Source organism: Ambystoma mexicanum, chromosome 9 (assembly GCF_040938575.1).
Source record: "Ambystoma mexicanum isolate Mex_15411 chromosome 9, UKY_AmexF1_1, whole genome shotgun sequence".
Lineage (NCBI taxonomy): Eukaryota > Metazoa > Chordata > Amphibia > Caudata > Ambystomatidae > Ambystoma > Ambystoma mexicanum.
The window spans coordinates 1,119,558,158-1,119,578,473 of NC_090931.1; the positions used below are offsets into that span (position 1 = coordinate 1,119,558,158).

Sequence of the window (20,316 nt, forward strand, 5' to 3'; positions counted from 1 at the left end):
CGGGTTGTGTAACGCACCGGCCGCATTCCAGTTCTTTATGAATGACGTGCTCCGTGAACTCATTGATGTGTGTGTAGTTGTATATATTGACGACATTCTGGTTTATTCGTCCTCTGAGGCAGAACACCAAAAACACGTCACCGCAGTACTGGAGAGGCTCCGCAAACACAAACTTTTTGCAAAATTAGAGAAGTGCGTCTTTCATGTCACTGAGGTCGAATTTTTGGGATTTATTTTGTCACCTAACAGAGTTCACATGGACTCGAGGAAAGTAGACGCAATCATCAAGTGGCCCTCACCAACATCTGTAAAAGGGGTTCAAAGTATGTTGGGCTTCGCCAACTTCTATCGTAGGTTTATTCCAGACTTCTCTCGGGTAGTCCAACCCATTACAGCTCTCCTCAGAAAAAACAAACTTTTTGAATGGTCTACCAAGGCAGAACAAGCCTTTCAGGAGCTAAAGACTAAATTTACTTCCGCCCCGATTTTAAAACATCCCCGCCCGGAACTACCTAACATCGTCGAGACCGATGCCTCCAGCCTTGCTATGGGAGCAGTGCTTTCACAAAGAGATCCAGAAACCAACCAGTTGCACCCCGTGGCGTTTTGGTCTCGCAAATTATCAGCCCCAGAAATCAATTACACCATTACCGATAAGGAACTGTTGGCTATTAAGTCCGCCTTTAAGGCCTGGCGGCATTATCTCCTAGGAGCCCGACACACAGTCACTGTCATTACTGACCATCGTAATCTACAGTATCTTAAATCAGCCAAAGCTCAATCCTCCAGACAACTTCGCTGGGCATTATTTTTTGCCGAATTTGATTTTATAATCACCTACCGACCAGGCAATAAGAATGGTAAAGCGGATGCCCTCTCTCGAATTGGAGTAGATGAACACATGGTTAACCCGGAGCTCGTACCTATTATTCCTGAACAAAGAATCCTGGGTCTGATCGGCATGCAATCCATTGAAGAAATTGAAGCCCAGGTTAAACAACTTGTAACTCCAACAGACATACAAAAATGGCAGCTTCAGGGGGAAGACTTCACAGTAAAAAGGACTTATTATACTTCAAGGAACGACTTTATCTACCCTGTACCAGCTTACAAAATCAAGTCATCTCTTGTTATCACGACTCCTTAATGGAAGGACACCCCGGTATGGCCAAGACCTCGGAAAAGGTCAAGCGTCACTTTTGGTGGCCATCTTGGAGAAAAGACATCAGAAACTTTGTCATGTCCTGTGGAGTGTACGCCCAGAACAAGAGTCCTAAGGAAAAACCAGCAGGCCTCTTACAACCAATTGAAATCCCACCTCATCCCTGGCATACCCTTTCCATGGACTTTATCACCGACTTACCTCCCTGTTCCGGATACAATACAATCCTGGTAATCGTAGACTTATTTTCAAAAATGGCACATTTCATCCCACTAAAGGGGTTACCGTCAGCAGCAATCCTGGCTCGGGAATTTCTTGAAAACATTGTTCGGTTGCATGGCTTTCCTTCAGTTTTAATCTCAGACAGAGGAAGTCAATTCATCTCCCACTTCTGGCGGAGTTGCTGTCGGTTGGCTCAAATTGATGTGAGGCTTTCCACCAGTCACCACCCACAAACCGATGGTCAGACCGAAAGGACCAATCAGACTTTGGAACAGTACCTACGCTGCATGCTGCAACAGACAGGAGGAACTTGGAAGGACATCCTTTGGATAGCCGAGTACGCTTACAATAACTCAGTCTACTCTGGAACCGAAAAGACCCCTTTTTTTCTTTTGTATGGTAATCATCCTCGAACCTCTAACCTGGATCCACCTCAGGATCTTGGAACACCAGCAGTTGACCACCTACATTCAACCATCACCCAAGCCTTCAAGGAAGCTACTACCCACCTTCAAAGGGCCAAGGAACAATACAAGAAAGGAGCAGATCAACATCGAAAGGAAGCCCCTCAATACCAAATAGGAGATCAAGTCTGGTTATCCACCAAATATTTACCCCTAAAGGGACCACGCACCTTTAACCCAAGATACCTAGGACCCTACTCTGTCACTGCCATAATAAATCCAGTAGCGGTCAAGTTGGATTTACCCCCTCGCATGAAAATGCACCCAGTCTTCCATGTTTCACTACTAAAACCTGTTCAACCAGAAACCCGATTGACTAAATCTCCTGAACCTATCCTAGTCGACGGAGAACTTGAGTTTGAAATCAAAAGTATCCTGGATTCCAAGATCTCCAAATCAAAACTACACTACCTGATTGACTGGAAAGGCTACGGCCCCCAAGAAAGATCTTGGGAACCTGCAGAACATGTACATGCACCCCGACTAATCAAGAAATTTCATCGGACATTTCCTAACAAACCAAGACCTCCGGAGAAGTCAACCTTGGGAGGGGCCTTGAGGGGGGGTGCTGTCATGATCCCTGCTTCCAAGGGGTCAGGACTTGCCCCACTACCTTGGAAGCAGGCCCATAACTCTGATCCCAGGAACCAGCCAGTCCCGATTGGGACCTTTTGGACCTTGTCCTGGCGTCAGTGGCGCCAGGCTCATGATGGTGACCGGTCCCGCACTGGAAGCGCCGGGCTCATATCTCATATTAGGTAAGAGTGCTTGGTGGACCTACCTGTAGCAGACCATGCTGCTTACTTACCAGCTAACTAGTCTCCTGATCCTTCTCTGCCTGGGACTACTTTTCTGTCTGGGTGGAGCAGGAGCCACTCCCTGGAAGCAGAACACAGGAACTCTTCTAGAAATCTGGAACTCTTTTCTTACCTAGGTGGGGCCGTGGAAGGAGACACCTAAGCACTACAGAAGGCTATTTAAATCACACCCGATTGGTTTCACGTGCTTCGCGTTATTCTGCATCTGCAGCAGGACGCTCACCGTGTCAGCTCCAGGAAACCTCCAGCTCCAGATCCTGTGAATACGAAATAACCTGCTGGGATCCAACCTTCAGTCTTCTTCAGTCTTCTGCAGCTCCTGCAAGACAAGGGCACAGGTTAGGCTAAAGCAAAGGCAGCGAATCTACTTACCTAATCCAACGGCAGCATCCGAAGCGCCTTTTTCTGCCTTTCTCTTCCGGCATCCGACATCTGCAAAGAGAAAGAACATCGGTCAGTAATATTTAACTACAGAGCCTGCTTACCTGTGTTACGCCCATACCAACTCAGCTCGCGCTGCATTCCGGCACCTGCAAGGCAAGATACTTCGGTTAGTAACGCTTAGTTACAAGACTGCTCACCTGTGTTACGTTTGCTTCCAATCTGTTCGCGCGGCTCCTCGGCACCTGCAAAGACAAAAGAGACATTACGGTGCATTCTACAGCGCTAGAACAGTCTTTCTACTTGAGTGCCATTAGAAGGATAATCTTCATCGCCACAGCATCTGAAAAGGGAAAAGACATAGACTTTAAAGACTTAAGACTTTTGAAAGAGAAGAGAACAATCTAAAAGGAACTTTATTACTTACAAGGCACGCTCGTGCATTAACGGCGTCTTCGCTCTCAGCAAATCCTCTGCTATCAAGAGGCAGAGCTCGCATCCAGTTAAGCAACTGGACCCAGCGCCCCTGCACAAGACGCAGGATGGAGAGCCCAGCAATTACCTATATAAGGTAAGCGCAATCTCAACCCAGTTCCACGGGGAAAGAAAGGGCGAGAGGGGCAAGGAACTTTCCAAACCTTCCAAACACTAATACCTTGATTTACCCTTGCAGACATCTCACTCTCCAGCTTAAACTGTCGGTGGGAAGGGGGCCCAGTCCGGGAGCAAAACGAACCCTGCGCCTAACACTGAAGACAGTATCCTCGCCAGATCAAGACCTGCGCCTCCGGGGGAACCAGGTGAGCGTTACACATGCCAGAAAAAATACAATCTGAGGGTCCTAGACGCGTGAGGGATCATGGGTACAGTGGACGTCACACTAGGGATAGTATTACTGGCATGCCCTGTGTCCACGCCCATTTTCGAGTTTCGAAAAACAAATTGTTATACTCCGCAGCTTCCATTAGATGTCGGCCTATGCACAGCATGTGAATCTAAGCAGATACAAGCATCAGAAATACTATTACGGCGAGTAATGTATCCCATATAGGCATAGTGTGTTGCATGTGTGGTGTTTTACTATTGCAGTTCAGTATTCTTTTGTGCTGTTATTGGGCCTATAATAAATTGTGTATTTTTGTATACTACTGTCTAATTGTAATTCCTGGCATTTCACTGTGTGTGCTCATTGGAGACATCTGATCACCCTCATTGTTCCTGGAATGTAGCCTTGATTGCTCTTCAAGCTACAGTGAATTGGTCTGGCTATCTTCCCAGAAGTGTCCCCTGTTCATCTAACAAGGGTGGCCTCCTAAACATCTGTCCACCAAGCCAGAGTTTAGAAATCCATTCTTACACTACACTCTACACAACTAGTACCTCTCTCTCTCTCACACTTTCTCTCTCTTTGTCTTTCTTTCTCTCTCTCTCTCTTTCCCTCTTTCTCTCTTTCTCTTTTTCTCTCTCTCTCTTCCTCTCTCTCTCTCTCTCTCTCTCTCTTAGAAATATGTCACCAACTCTCCAACACTCTGTTCCTTCGTCTGTTCTCGGCCTGGTCCTCGGTTCACCTTTACCTCCTCCTGTGACCTCACCCAAACAACCCACACAATCTGCCTATCCTTCTGCTCCTTGTATTCTGTGCTTCTGGTGGTTCTGTGTCCCCTTCCCCCGTCCCATTGGCTGCAGCGCTCACCTGACTCTCTGCACCAATTGGTGCCTGCCTTTAACCCCTGGGTTGGATTACCCAGTTGAGAGGCTTTAAAAACCCCTATAAGCCCTTCTTCCTTTTTCATTACAGTTTTGGAAACTGTCTCTGATGAGTTAGCAGCCAGGGGCGCAGGCTACTTGTTCTTATTGTGGCTTTCCTCTAATGTTTGTGAGTGTGGTGGCGATTTAGAGTTGGGTGGGGGTTTTGTGTCTCCCTTGTCCCCCTGCAGTCTCTGCTCACTCCCAGCAGAGATTCTGCAGGTTCTCCATTGATCGGGAGTCTGTCTGGGATAGTCTGATCTGGTGCTGGCTGTTTCATTCATGTTCGGCGAGAGGATTCTCAGTCCATTCCCTGGCTCTGCTTGAGTACGGCCTCCTGGCACTGGTCTGAGTTTTCTTTGTTTCTCGCTGTTGCATTGTGGGAAATGAGTCCTGCAAAGCAAAAGAAAGAGGTGCCCATAAAATGCGCTGGGTGGTTTTGGGAGATGAGCGGTACCAGTGATAACGTTTGTGGCACACATCAGGGACCGCCTCCTCCCCCAACTCCCACTACCTGAGACTGGGACTGGGGTGGCTCTGGCTAGTATTCTAGTGAGCCTCTTGTTCCAGGTTAAGTGAGGTCCTCGTACTCCTCCCTCTCCCCCTGAAAGAGTCTGCTTCCTGTCACATTGCATTGATGTCTCCTACAGCAGTCTGGGTATTTCTACACAAGCCCATGTGACTCACCTGTAGGTATGCCTTCCTGAATGTACAGACAGGAGAGAAATTCCAAGTACTGTACAACAGCTGCTAGCAGACAGTGTATTGTTCAACAGGGGTTTCACAGTCCAGTGAGTTTGCTTATAGCAGTGTGAAGGACACTCCGGAGACCTCAGATATAGCCGGACAGGTGAACCGCAAAGCTACAGGAAGCTCAGTGGACTCAGTTAGGGTCCAAAAGTGTAGTCTACATTGCAGTGATGGCACACCAGCGCCATTGTCATTATTTCATGCATTGCAGCATTTAGTATCTAATGCACACATATTGTATTATATCTGTTTGCAGATTCATGTAAATGTTTCTCGGAAAGACATGTGCGTTTCTCATTTACCTGATAATGTACCTGAAGAACGTTTGAGAGACAAACTGGAACTTTATTTCTACAAGTCAAGAAATGGAGGGGGAGAAATTGAAAGAGTGCAACTTGACAGAGACGCGAAAACTGCCACCATTACGTTTCTGGACCCTGGAGGTATGCGCAGTTCTAATTCCATGCAACATTTATAATACTCCAGTATGAAAGATTAAATAGTCCAGCAGAATTGTCAGTTTATTCTTAGAATAATTACAACAAAGATTATTTTGAAAACCTGTTTAGGCTTACATTGCGATTCCATGCAATAACGGTAAACGCCATATATTAAAAAGTGCACGTTGCTGCAAATACGTGTTTTCTTATTGTAGTGCTCACCACCCCCTCACGCTTTGTTGTCCGTACACCGGAAGTGATTCAGCTTGTAGGTCAGCTCCTTGCCTGCGCCGCACAGCAGCAATGCAATTTGGATATCAATGCTTGTTTTTTCCCCTGATTTGTAAGGTAAGCAAAGTAGGAAATGAACACCCATGCAGAGTTGGACAGATATATTTTATTTTTGTTCTTTTTTTTTTTTTAATTTTTTTTTTTACTTTTATTTGTTTTTGGTACAAGACCTTTACAAATATATAAAAAGCAGATACAGAGAAAAATAAAAAAACATCTCCTAAAAGACAATTCATCTTATAAATCTTCAACAGGATTACATCAAATATGAGACCAACAATAGGCTATTCAACTAAACATTTAAAACATAATAGAGAGTGTTAGCTCGCCATCTTAAGTTCATTAACAATAACATTAACCAATCTTACAGTTTTAAGTATGGAAGAGTTAGTAGTGCCCCACATACATTGTAACCAAATCCAGTTTCTGGCCAAAAACGGAATTTGCCTGAACAAATGAATTCATTATTCTGCAACGATCATTTTCAAAATATGTACAAAACAGAAAAAGATGTTTTAGCGATTCCTGAGTTCATTTGCAGAATCTGCATATGTCGTCACCCCTGTCTGATATATTGTTATGCCAATACTTCATACGCACCCTTGTGTGAAACAGGTCTAGTCTAAACAGCATGTATGTTCTACGGACCTGGGAACATGGACACAATATTATATAAGCGAGAGGTGGAGATTGCTTATGGCAAAATTGAGCATATTCTGCAAAAGATGGATATCCTTGCAATTGCAGGCAGCCATCCGCCCAATCATATTCAAGTATATTTTTTTTCTTGGCCTTTACTTGAAACAGTTCTAAATCCTCAAGAGACATATTGATTTTATCTAAAGAGATAGCATGCACACTTTGTATTGATTTTGTAGAAATGTAAATTGTGATGCTTTTGGTAAACATTAAAATATGTATATTTTGGTTAATACATGGTCGCTCGCCCCTTCTTTGGTTAAGGGGTGAACATCACTAGATTCATGTGCATCTAAACACTCACTCTCAGAAGAAGGAATAGGAAGCTGGTTTGTGGGATCTTGTAGATTTTGCATTTAAGTGTCCTCACCCACACGGCCCCTAAAAAGAGGACTCCCAATCTCCCGATAGCTGTTGAAATATGGCACTGAAAATAGATGACCAGAATAACGGATCATCTTTAATCAAACAAGGTGGTAACACATCTGGCCGAGCGTATTTACATCCCTTCAATTTATGAATTGCAAGAAGTATATCTGCAGTTCCCCAGGGACAAACATTTGGAATTAGGTGACAATCAGGCGGATGTTCATATGATCTAAATTCAGCTGGGAGAGCAAATTTGGAAAGAAAGAATGAAGTCCAAGTTGAACTATCAATACCAGAGTCGAATTCATGAAGATCTTCCTTATCTATTGATCTAATGATTTTCCAAGTATCTTTTGTTTCATGGTTACATAACAAATTAACTATTTTTTTATTTTGTTTTAATTTATCCAGTGCCTGGATTTGACGTAAAGTGCATTTAAAGTTAAATATGATTTTGTTTTTCCTTGTTACATACTCCAAAGTAGTAATAGTCAACCTGTACTTCCTCACCTCTCTGAGGTCAGCATTTTTTCGATTGAGGCTAGTGCATGAGAATATTGAGCTTCCTCATTTTTATTTATGTTATTCGTGCCACACATGAGCCATTTTTAGAAGATGAGAGGCAATCATGTGGGAGTTCCATTTTAGAATAACTTCGTTTTCGTGGCAATCTATACCTTTGCTCTTCCATAAAACTCTGTTTACTAGAGCAGTACATTTTCTACAAGTAGAGGGAGTCCAATTAATCGATACTCTAGCACTATCAATCTGGATTAGTGCTAAATGTGGTTCCTGATGTCGAGCTTTCAAAAAGTCTACTATCATTAAGTGATCACCCAGGTGCAGTTCTATAGTGCTTACTTTGGGGAGCATACCTGATAGACATTTAGAAGCAAACATTTGATCGACCCAGGAATGATGATCCCCATGTTTCCAGGTGGAATTTGCATGCTTGCATTCAGATTGTGATATGTGAACATCCCAACATTTCAAAAAATCGTTCCATGCATTTCCCTTTTTGTATAGCATTCTGGAAATAAGCTGAACAGTGGGAGGCGTCGCTATTCTTTGTCCAAAATGATGCATTGAAGTCCCCTCCAAGCAGGATTTCCGCAAAGGGCGACTTATCATAAGCCTTAATGAGAGCATCATTTAATATTTCACATGCTATTTCAATTGTGTATCGACTGGGATTCCAATATAGTGAAATTATAAATATGTTTCCATTGTGTAGAGACTCAAATCTTAGATCCACCATTAAAAAAAGGTAAGATTCATATATATGATTAATTGTGAAATTCAATTTGGTGTCAATCAATATAGCCAAACCCCCTGATGGTCTACCTTCTGAGAGAGAGAACTGACTCTAGTCGCGTGATGTACACAGGAAAGAAAACCATCGACTTCAATACCTGCCACAGCCATGGTCTCTTGAACCAGCAAAATGTGAGGAAGAGCTTCTTGATTCATCTTTTTCCTCCATTTCGTAAGATTCGAGAAGCTGCAGCAATTCCACGAAACAACCTTAAGGTCATGAATTTATGATTGTGCATTAGGGGTTATTGTGTTGGCAGCTGTTTTAATTAGAGGTTCAAGCCATTTAAGACCATTCAAGGCATTCGTGATCGCTGACAGTTGTTCCAGCATGTTTTGAGAGGGATCATTATAGCCCAGAGGATTTTTGTACTTGCTAGCAACAGTTATAACAGGAGGTGGTTGAAAGTCTAAGAATTCCATAGCTTCTTTAATATTCGCAAAAGCATGCATATAGAGACCAAGAATCTCTAGATCACTTTGATGTTCCCATATCAGTTTCGCAATTATAGGGGAAAACATCTTAGACAACATACGATTAGTGTTCTGATTTGGGAGCCGAATCCATTCAATGTTGTTTGTGACAAGGCTACGAAGTGAAGGAGTCTTAAAGAGAGCATTCATTAAGAAAGAGTGATTTATACGAACAGTCCCATTAATCTTAGCATCGCTCTTCCATCCGATGGTATTTTTCATCTCATTCGAAATTGAATGAAAGGTATGGGAGAGGTTCGTATTAGTCGCCACTGGGTAAGCCACTAACTCTTTTTCATTTTTATTGTCTTCATTTGACTGTTCAACCAAGTTCGCGTGGGAAATGTTTATTTGGTTTCCTAATTCTTGCTCTTCTTGAGCCGTTTTCATAGAGAGGGAATTCAAGTGAATCCCCAGAACCTCCTCAGGGGGAAATCTTAGGAAGCAGTGATGTTAACTGTGGTGGTACAATAAGCTTAGAATTCTGTTCGGGAACCTGTTTTTGCTTGCAATGATGCTCCAGTCGGGCATCTGCACAATTAGACTTTGGTTCCAGAATCAGATCAATTTTTTTTAGCTTTTTCAACAAATGCCTTAGGGTTCGAACTTTTCTCATGAGAAATCTGGGGAGAAGACTTTGTCTCCACAATTCCGTCTTTTTCTTTGTTTTTATCATTTCTCGCATAGCCATCAGTTTTTTCAAAGTAATATCTGTGAAAAATGAAGTTAAATTTGGTTGTATCATTGGGAGTGAACTTATCGTTGTAACTTTGTGTATTGGAGAGATCTCTTTGTTGACAATCAATTCCAATTTAGGAGCCATTTGAATAGGGTCTGTTTTTAAGCTTGCAAATTGTTTAGAAGTTTTTTCATGAGTATTTGAAGAGCTAATCTGTAAAGCTTTTACTTTCTTCGTTCAAATCACTCAAGTTCAGAATTTGCTCAGAGGGTGAAGCATTTTGAGAACCTTTGCCACTATTTGCTTGCATCTTAACGGAATTTGTGGTTTCATCAGATCCTTTTTAACGCTTTCTCCACTTGTGCGGAACCCCCTTTATTTTTATGTCTTCTTTTTAAAGCTTTTTGATGTAACTTTTTAGCCCTTCTCGATGTAAAATAAAATTATCCCTTGCGATCGTTTCTTCTTTTTGTGTTTCAAGGCATTTGTCTTGTTCAATGATTTTAATGAGGATTGTTGGACTGTCAGGCGACTCTACAGTCGTGATCAAATTGGTATCTGCTGCTTCTGCAGTCGCAAGCATCTCCAGAATTTTTTCTTTGGGATTCATCTGCACTAATATGTGTTTGACCAAACACCAAATAACAATCAACCTTCCCGCTCTATCCAGCTCGCCAACAGCCTTGCCTTCACACCTTCACTCTATTCCTAGCGCCCAGACATACTTCTCACTCTATATGGCTTGAAAGGTTTTTACTTCATCCGTTCCTGGCTGGTAGGGTGACAGGAGCAATCTAGGAAATTCTTGGGAAGGAATTAACTGGTTTAAGGTTACATTAAGCAATTTTCATTATCATAAATTGAGAGAGGGCCTCGCAGTGTAACTTTAAAATATATTATTTATAGCTGTGCATAGGAATTGTTAGGGATGTTGTTCCGCAGCCCAGCAGTGAGGAATGTGAAGAACACAGTGTACCAACAATTTAGTCAAATGTACTCTTAATGGGTGACATAGCAGTGCAGTCAGGCTTCATTCTTAGGCGAGGATGGGCAGGTACCAAAGTACAAATAGTCCCATACATATTAAAATAAGCTACACATAATAATATACCGTAGAAATATTTCTGAGGCTTGTGCATCTAAATGAATTCACATGTTTAGCATAGGCCACCATCTAGTGGTAGATCTTGAGTAGTACAAGTTGTTTATTTCCAAAGTGAAAGGGCAGTGTTCATGTCACACCGTCCCTACCCTATGTGTGCAGGTACCCATGATCCCTCACACGTTGGTGTCCTTAGATTGATGGCAGTGAGTCATCGTGGAAAGTATTTATCAACTTTCTTTTCCTTTTGATGCTATAGTAAGCCTGGAGCCAACTTCTCTGCACTGCAGAACTAAACTGATTGTCCGCCTTCACACCAGTGATATCTGCCTCTAACCAGCGATCGATGGTACTCATCGACACTTACCATCGAAAACTAGGATTGGGCTTGGAAGCCCGGCGCTGAAATGTTTGAGGGAGTAAAGACCGAAAGTTATTTTTCCGAAAATAACGTTCGGTCTTCTCTCATCTGAGAATTTCAGTAACAGGCTTACAACCCCACCCACCCCCTACTTACCTTGCGGCGGCACACTTCGCTGTGTGCAGCCGACTTGATGTGTCCCTGCAACGCCTGTCCCCTTTCACTTCTGTGATTGAACAGCCGAAATGTAGCCAAATCTCCCATTCAGTCTTTTTTTCTCTGGCTTTTTGGACGTTACCGAGAACATTATCCCACACTCGGGTGTGCAGGAGGGAGAGTTGTGGTTGGAGCTGTATTCTGCCTATGGATATTCCTATTCTCAATATACATATTCATATGGATATTGAGAATCTCATTAGTTCCCCTCAGTGCTACACACATGGCTGGGCCCCGTTTCAATTTTACACATGGAGAATATTTCTGTAAAACTCTGTCCAAAATGTAACGCCAAGTTCCCTTGTAATCGTTTAAAACCAAAAATGCTCAAGGAGCATTGAATGACATGCAGGGAGGCCAATTTTTATTATTTTTATTTTATTTATTTATTTGTAACGCGCCGTAGCTCGCGAGCATCAGGGCGCGAAAAAGACACGAGGACGAAGATTAACAGGACGACACAAAAGAAAGTAAAGAGAGGGGGGCAGAAAGATGGCAACATGATTCGGTGTAGAAATTGCCTAGTTATTTGAAGAGAAAGGTCTTCAGATGCCCCCTAAAGAGTTGGGCGTTGCTTTCCAGTCTAAGGCTGCAAGGCAGTTTGTTCCAGTGGGAAGTTGCCAAACTCGGAAAAGCTCGACCGAGACCAGTGGCTTTGCCTGGAAGGCTAGGATTGATCAGTCCTTGCTTGGCGGATCTCAAGCTACGACTTGGCTCATACCACCTGAACTTTTTCTTAAGGTATGCTGGTGCCGTGCCGTAGAGACATCGGTGGGTTAGGGTTAGTGATTTAAACAGGATCCGTTCCTTCACTGCCAACCAATGGAGATCATTTCTGTCCTTGGTGATGTGTTCTCGCTTAGATTTGTTAGTGATGGACCTGACAGCATTATTCTGAATAATCTGGCATTGTTTCAGGCAATTATTGCTAGCGCCAAGCATTAACGCGTTACCATAGTCCAAGCGAGACAGGATGGTAGCTCTCTCTATCGTGGCACTGTTCTTGATGTTAAGAAATGGTCTGATCTGGCAGAGAAGCCTTTGATAATATTGACAATTTCGCTTTAAATGAGCGGTTTGGGCTTCTGCACCTAGGGAAGATTGTAAATAAATACCTAGGGTTTTGACCTTATTTGATACCTTAATGGTGGAGTCTTTTATAGTGAAGGTGGAATAGTCCGAGCCAAGGTTTTTTAAGGCTTTAGCGCTTCCAAAGGTCATAAGTTCCGTTTTAGAACTTTTAAGACACATCCAGTGTGTTAACATCCAGTTTTCAGTGGTGTTATAGATAATCGATAACTTCTCGTTGTCTAAGGAATGGACATGCAGGCTGAGGTGATAACAGAGGTGGTGCAACCAGAAAAAGGGGATGGTGCCTTCCCTATTCAGCTGTCGGAAGAGGCTCCAAGACCGAAGCTGGCACAGTTGCACCCAGCTCCCAGCCAGCCTAAGGAGACATCTCTTGGTGACTATTTGAATTGTTGACTCTAACGCTATCCTCTGATGACTTCAGGAAACTACCAATTGTGTTTGGTTTAGACCATTGCTAGAGTAGATTTTCCTTCTTGAGTGAAATTCTCTCCACATGCGAGTCCCTCAGCACTTGTTGCTGACATTTTTTCTGATTCTCCTGTGTGAATGGGAACCTTTCTCCACACTCACTCATTCTTTTACGTTGAACTTGGAACCCTTTTTACCTCATTTTGGTTTTTGAGTCATGCTTTCCTCCGTCTTTTCTGACATCTACATTTTACTGAAGTAGCACACACCACTTGTGCAGTGTTACTGGAAGCTCCTAGAGCTTCCACTGTAATGTTTACTTATTTACCCTCCGTTACCACCCTGTTACCAAGGCCGGGGCATACATTTTGATCCTGCCTGTACTTTCTTTTGTGAGATCAGCACACCCCACCTTGAGTGGAGTGCTGAGGGGAAACGTTTTATCCCTTTTCTCACTTCTCTAGTACTTTGTTGGTTACTGTGAAACATCCTCTTTTCAGGTTGGTGGCAGTGTACCTTTTGCATTACTTTTTCTGAACCTTTATCGCAGGCTGTCATTGTGGCTGTGGTAGGGGACAAAAGGGTCACCGTTGACCCAAAATGGTGGCTGTACTTTTTAAAGTCCTGAACAAGATGGCTTGTCCTTTCTTATGTCTTCTTCCTATCCGGGTGGGGGAGGTTCCTCTAGTTCCTATGTCTTTGCCAGGCTTCCCTTGGAAAGCCTGAAAAGGGTCTTTTAGTGACTGGCAGGACAGGAAGTGGGGAGGGTCAACTGTAACCCCACAGTCCATTGTCCCGCAGAGTGCCTGAGAGAACCCAGTTTTGACTGGGCAGCTGGTTGTCCCAATTGCACAGCCTTCCCCAAGTTTCAAATGTTGCATGGGATAGGATTAATGGGCTCAGCCAGTCTTGCTGCATACGTTCAAGGTTCTGGAGCAGAAACTCAGTCGACCACTGGAACAGAAGAATCCAAAGAAGAAGTCCAAAGGAAGAATACACCAGCCACTTCCAGCGGCCGCTGAGTAACCGCTGCTGTCCGAACCTCCACTTCTGAGCAACTGTGAAGATCCAAACAAGACGACTTCCTTGGACTGGTGGCACTAACCAGTCCCAAGACAAACTGCATTTTGTGCTTTCGCTGCAAGAGCTGCGACCTCCACAGTCTCCAGTCCACCAAAACCTGTGCTCCTGTGCTACTGTGCTGTGCATCGTCGCCCAAAGAACTGATCTACCTGGAGCATTGTGGGCATCTTTCTTAACCTTCAGGGACTCGATCCAGCTACCCAAAGACCCCTCACAAGAGACGAGGACTGAGAAAAGGAGATGAGTCAACCGTCATGATATCCGTCCTGGAAAAGGTGTCATCAAGACAGAACCGGGAATATCCATTGCTGGGCATTCGTGTGCATGAGAGCTGTCACCAGATCCACCGAAGTCCCCTTCTTCTGTTGCCAAGACTGAGAAACCGGTGACCGGGTTTGCTGTTGCCTCTCCACTGGGACCGTCCTGCTGCACCAAGTTCTTCATTTTAAGGTACTGTCCTGCTCCCTGTAAAACGGACCTGGTGCTTTGCTTGCTGATCCTGTATTCCTGGGGGCTGTATATAGCTGTATCCCGCACCCCTCCATGACTCCCATAGAGATACATTGGGGAGGACAACCCATTGTAATATCTCCTGCCTTAGGACACTGGTCCTTGAGGCAACCTCGCAAGGAAACCCGTAGACTTCCTTGACTTGAAAAAAAGAACTTTACCTACCTGCAAGATCCTGTTGAACTCTGCCACCTTTGAACACTGCATCTTGCCTATCCTGCTAAACTCCTAACCTCTGGTGGACTAGGGTCCATCTGAACATTGTGAGACTCTCATAATCTAGGTCTGAACTCTTTAAGACAGGTTAGAACAAAGTTAAAAAGTTATCGTAACTTGTAAAAGTTTGCATATGTGTTTCAGATGGTTTTTCTAAGAAATGTGTTACTGTTTGTTATTCTGAAAGTTATTACACCTATGGTATTTTACTTTAAAAACTTGAAATTGTGTTCTACATGTGCTACTGTGTTTAGTACTTACCTTGCACATATTTAACAGTGTTCCCTATTGTATATATTAAATGACTATTTTTTAATGTAACTTTAAGTGTATTAATGTTTTCTTGAATAAGTGGATGCTCAGAGTTATTTGTACCTTCGTACAGCCCTCCCTCCTCCCTTCCTTGACTAAGCCTGGCTGCTCAGCTAAACTTTTGTGTATTTCAGGCCGAACCTAAGAGTTGGAACCCTGTACATCCAAGGTGGGCTTTTTGAAGTTCTGTCACAAATAGTAACTTATGTAAACCTCTCTAACATGAACTCTTCACCAATCCCATGCCCTCCTAAGTAAGCCTTGATGCTTATCCGGACTACCCAGATAGTTTGACTTGACCGGAGTGTGTGCACCTGTTCCATCGGAATAGTGTGGGCTGAGTCTAAAAATACATCTTAACAGGGGTGAACGATTAGCCCTTCTTTTTGATGCCACAATAGGAGGCAGAAGTTTAGTAGTTTATTGAAAACCTAGGTTGATGACAACCTGAAGGGCATTATCTACAATGGGACGATATTCTGATGCACCACATAGTGCAGGAAAGTTTGATAGAAGTTTTTTATGGGGTTATGAAAGTAAGCATCTTCTAGATCGAAGACTGTAAGCCAATCTCCTCAATGAACTGCTGTGTTGACATGATGAAAGTGAGCGTGGTGCATGGGCGACATGCCAAGTAACAGTTTAGCCTCTTGAGGGCCAGAATCAGATGCTAATAATAATAATGTATGCTCTGCAGCGGATCTTTCTACCTGAAACAGTATTGAATGCAATCCTGCTTTTACCGTCCTGGTACAATTGCAAATAGCATTCTTTGCCCGTAGGGTCCTGGTCCCATTGAGAAGAGCTAGATGGTTCTTCTTGGTCAGTGGGGCTCTATCCTATCCCTGAGCGGGAGGAATCACCTTGTAGTCCAATTATCAATATCACATTGTAATCACCTCTTGAACCTCTGCATCTTCTGAGTATCAGCGAATGCGCCATCCTTTTGCTTGGATGGGGTTCGGCATCATGTGAGACCCACATGTAGGGCGCTATCTGTTCGAAGAAAAACTCACCCGTGAAGAGAGCTGCATTTCGTTTTGGGGGAAGTGCATCCAATCCAGCACTGTGTGTTTGCCGCTCCTCCCAACGCATCAGCGTGCTTCCTGGAGGAGGCGGGGTAGGAGCAACACGTGACTGGATCACGTGATCGCGGCCGCCTACAAAGGACTAAGGCAGCCGCCCGCTCAGTGCCCGCTCAGTGCGCTATCTGTTCGAAGAAAAACTCACCCGTAAAGAGAGCTGCATTTCGTTTTGGGGGAAGTGCATCCAATCCAGCACTGTGTGTTTGCCGCTCCTCCCAACGCATCAGCGTGCTTCCTGGAGGAGGCGGGGTAGGAGCAACACGTGACTGGATCACGTGATCGCGGCCGCCTACAAAGGACTAAGGCAGCCGCCCGCTCAGTGCGCTATCTGTTCGAAGAAAAACTCACCCGTGAAGAGAGCTGCATTTCGTTTTGGGGGAAGTGCATCCAATCCAGCACTGTGTGTTTGCCGCTCCTCCCAACGCATCAGCGTGCTTCCTGGAGGAGGCGGGGTAGGAGCAACACGTGACTGGATCACGTGATCGCGGCCGCCTACAAAGGACTAAGGCAGCCGCCCGCTCAGTGCGCTATCTGTTCGAAGAAAAACTCACCCGTGAAGAGAGCTGCATTTCGTTTTGGGGGAAGTGCATCCAATCCAGCACTGTGTGTTTGCCGCTCCTCCCAAAGCATCAGCGTGCTTCCTGGAGGAGGCGGGGTAGGAGCAACACGTGACTGGATCACGTGATCGCGGCCGCCTACAAAGGACTAAGGCAGCCGCCCGCTCAGTGCGCTATCTGTTCGAAGAAAAACTCACCCGTGAAGAGAGCTGCATTTCGTTTTGGGGGAAGTGCATCCAATCCAGCACTGTGTGTTTGCCGCTCCTCCCAACGCATCAGCGTGCTTCCTGGAGGAGGCGGGGTAGGAGCAACACGTGACTGGATCACGTGATCGCGGCCGCCTACAAAGGACTAAGGCAGCCGCCCGCTCAGTGCGCTATCTGTTCGAAGAAAAACTCACCCGTGAAGAGAGCTGCATTTCGTTTTGGGGGAAGTGCATCCAATCCAGCACTGTGTGTTTGCCGCTCCTCCCAACGCATCAGCGTGCTTCCTGGAGGAGGCGGGGTAGGAGCAACACGTGACTGGATCACGTGATCGCGGCCGCCTACAAAGGACTAAGGCAACCACCCTTGTGGCGTTAAGCCCGGCTGGAGTAAAGCCCAGTGACTGTTGTGCGGCTGTTTGGCGCAGTTGGCGCAAAAATCTACATGTGACTTGCATGAGAACCAACAGCGGCCAATAACAGCTGAGGTGAACTTGAGGTAAGGTCTACATCGTTTACAATACTTGTTCATACAACGTGAGACTGCGGGAAATTATATCCTTTGATCACGCTGTTTTGTCTAATTACGACTCGATAAAAGACCTTTTTCCTCGGGTCTGATATAACTAAAGTGACTACTTAGCACTACATCTTCACCCTTGGTAATGAGCACTTCTGACGTAAAGTGACTAACTACCCCAGACTTATTTAAAGTGTAGACACATCGCTTACCACTTTCTACCAACAAACGGTGTATACATCACAGATTGTTGATTAAACTAAAACTTGATGAAACTTCGTAGCACCAAAGACATGGAAGGGGCAGGGAATGGATCGTATTTAAATCAAAGCTGTGAAGTGATCATACCAACTGCTCAACTCGCTCAGGAGAATGCTAATCTGATGAATGGACAAGAAATCCAAGTTCTGGTACATGCTGATGAAAAACATAGTACTCCTACAAAAAGTCAGATAGAGAAAAATCCAAATATCGCTGTAATGAATAATTGGAAAAAAGGGTTGGAATACACTATCTCAACAAGAAAAATACAAAGCAAAATAGAAAATCATTTCGGGAATAAACGACATAAAAGCCACAGTGACATCGAAGGCGAATCCCTCATTCTTTGGGAAGAACCAAGACACTCTCAAACCCCGACTTCTAGTACAGAAATACACATTGTTGCAGCACACCTGGAAAAAGAAACCTGTACCTCACCTGAGGAAGACAACGCATTCACCCGAAGTCCACAAATCCTACAATGTACATCAAATGTTCTACAGCTAATGCTGGAACAAAGGGACTCAGAAAGAAAAGACGATGAAGAAATAACAACACATTCAAATACAGACACATTGAAAGCACTGAACTTTGTTCTTAGCTCATTGGTTTCAGTCTTTGAGATGCTAAAAGGAGAGGTCCAATCGCAAAATGGGACATTGCTAGAAATGACTAAAGAAATTTCTCTTTGTGACTCTACTTTAGTGGGCCTGGCAAACGCCATCAATACAAAACTGAGCACCCCAATTCAGGCACTGAATATTGAGATTGTAAAACAAGGACTCGACATCTCCTCTATCCAGCAATCATTGAAAGAAAAAAATCAAATTGAAAACCAAAACAACACACTTTTGAAAGAGATTTTGTCAGCCTTGAAGGGACAACTGCCCCCAGTTCAAATAGAAGAAACCCCAGAAAAAATTCAGGAATACTCATTGGAGGACACCCCACTTTCAGATTCAATAATGGAAGAATTCTTAAGACTAGCTACAGTACTAGAGGAAGAGGCAGATATTGGAAAAAACACAAAAGAAACTAAATCTGATAACCAAAAAGCCAATCAGGTAGGAAAACCTCAGGAATGGCAAGAACAAGGGGAACAAACATCAAGAGGCAGAAGAAAAAGGAGAAATCACTTGGCAAAGAGAAAGAGCTCTAAATCTTCACAGTCTAAAAACAAAAGTAAACATAACAAAGGGCTGAAGCAAAATAAAATTGGAAAAGAAAAAGGTAAGATCCAGGGAAAAATACAATCCGTTGGGATTAGTGAGGAGCAGGACACCATTGTGGGCGACTCTAAAACCTCTCATATCGGCACAAAAAAAATAAACTCAAAATAGGAAAAGGAAACCAGAAGGCCAAAATTGACATCTCTACAAAGACCAATTTAACTAAAGATAAACAATTGGACGATATAGTTCCAATAACGAAAGCAAGCATTGGCTTACAAACAGAGGAGCTGACAGGACAAAAAAACAATCTAAATAAGAAAAACATAGAGATTGGAAAGGATCTGGAAAAACAGATAAATCTAGAGGAAACAACAAGAAAAAAAAACCTTGTCACTCAACCTCAAAAAGAGAACATAGCCAAAGGAGTCAAATGGGCCCCAATTTTCACACAAAAAAGAAGGCAGTCTGCAGTAAAAAGAACTTGTGGGAATGTCACTGCCACAAATCAACAGGAAAACAGGAAAATTGCCCCCATCTTTCTAACAAAGAAGCCGTTGGCTTTCAAGGACCCAAGCACAACCCTTCCAGGAGTAACTGTTCCAGCAAACATGCTGGGGAAAAACACACCTGAAATAAATGACAACCAAATCAAAAACGGAGAAGGGAAATTCGTCAAACTTGATACCCAGATGCATCGTGAGGAGAATGCTGCAGGTATCCACTCACTCTCCGAAATATGCGATAAACCAACTGAAAATACATCAGTGGGAAATGCCAATGAAAGGATTTGGTTGAGATTGCGCTCAAATCACGGCCACTATAAATCTTTAAACCGGGGAGTGATTCTGAACATAATACAAAAAATAGGAGACCTCCACTCTTTAAAATCCAACGACATTGAAAGCGTGAAATTCCCGTTGTCAAGTGATCCCTTCCTGGTTGAACTCATTATGACTTCAGCGAACGCAAGAAATGATATCTTGCGAAACTCAATTGAGTTGGAATCCTATGGACTGGAAGTTTCATGCAATGATAAGAAAAACAACATTATGGCCAAACACTGCATTCTCCCATGCCCAAACAAAGAAACAATATATCAAAATGAGGCAATCCTCACAAAGCAAGGTAGTTTAGAAAAAGATCTCAAAACAAAAGAAAACACCCTTATGCTCCTACCAGACATACTGTCAGAAGTTCTGAAGAAGTTGGGCTTGGGCACACAACGACTTTAGAAAGAACCATGTTAACATCTTTAGTTGGAACACAAGAGGCTCTAGTGTCATCAGAGGCAAAGAAACAAGGTCATACTTATTCAATCAGGGGGATGCGATTCTTTTACAAGAAACCTGGTTGGTCAATCCGCTAAACATCGAAGGGTATATGGTTCATTGTCTGTCAGCCGTACAAAAA

The 20,316-nt window shown here is 43.8% G+C and overlaps 1 protein-coding gene across 3 annotated transcripts in view; it reads left to right on the forward strand.

Moving 5' to 3' along the window:
* NMI (N-myc and STAT interactor) overlaps nt 1–20,316 on the forward strand; it is a 471,986-nt gene that overhangs the window by 344,075 nt on the left and 107,595 nt on the right. For all 3 annotated transcript variants that reach the window (XM_069616491.1, XM_069616490.1, XM_069616492.1), the window contains exon 7: nt 5,800–5,986. In XM_069616491.1, the coding sequence (XP_069472592.1) occupies nt 5,800–5,986 (187 nt within the window). The remainder of the gene's footprint in view (nt 1–5,799; nt 5,987–20,316) is intronic.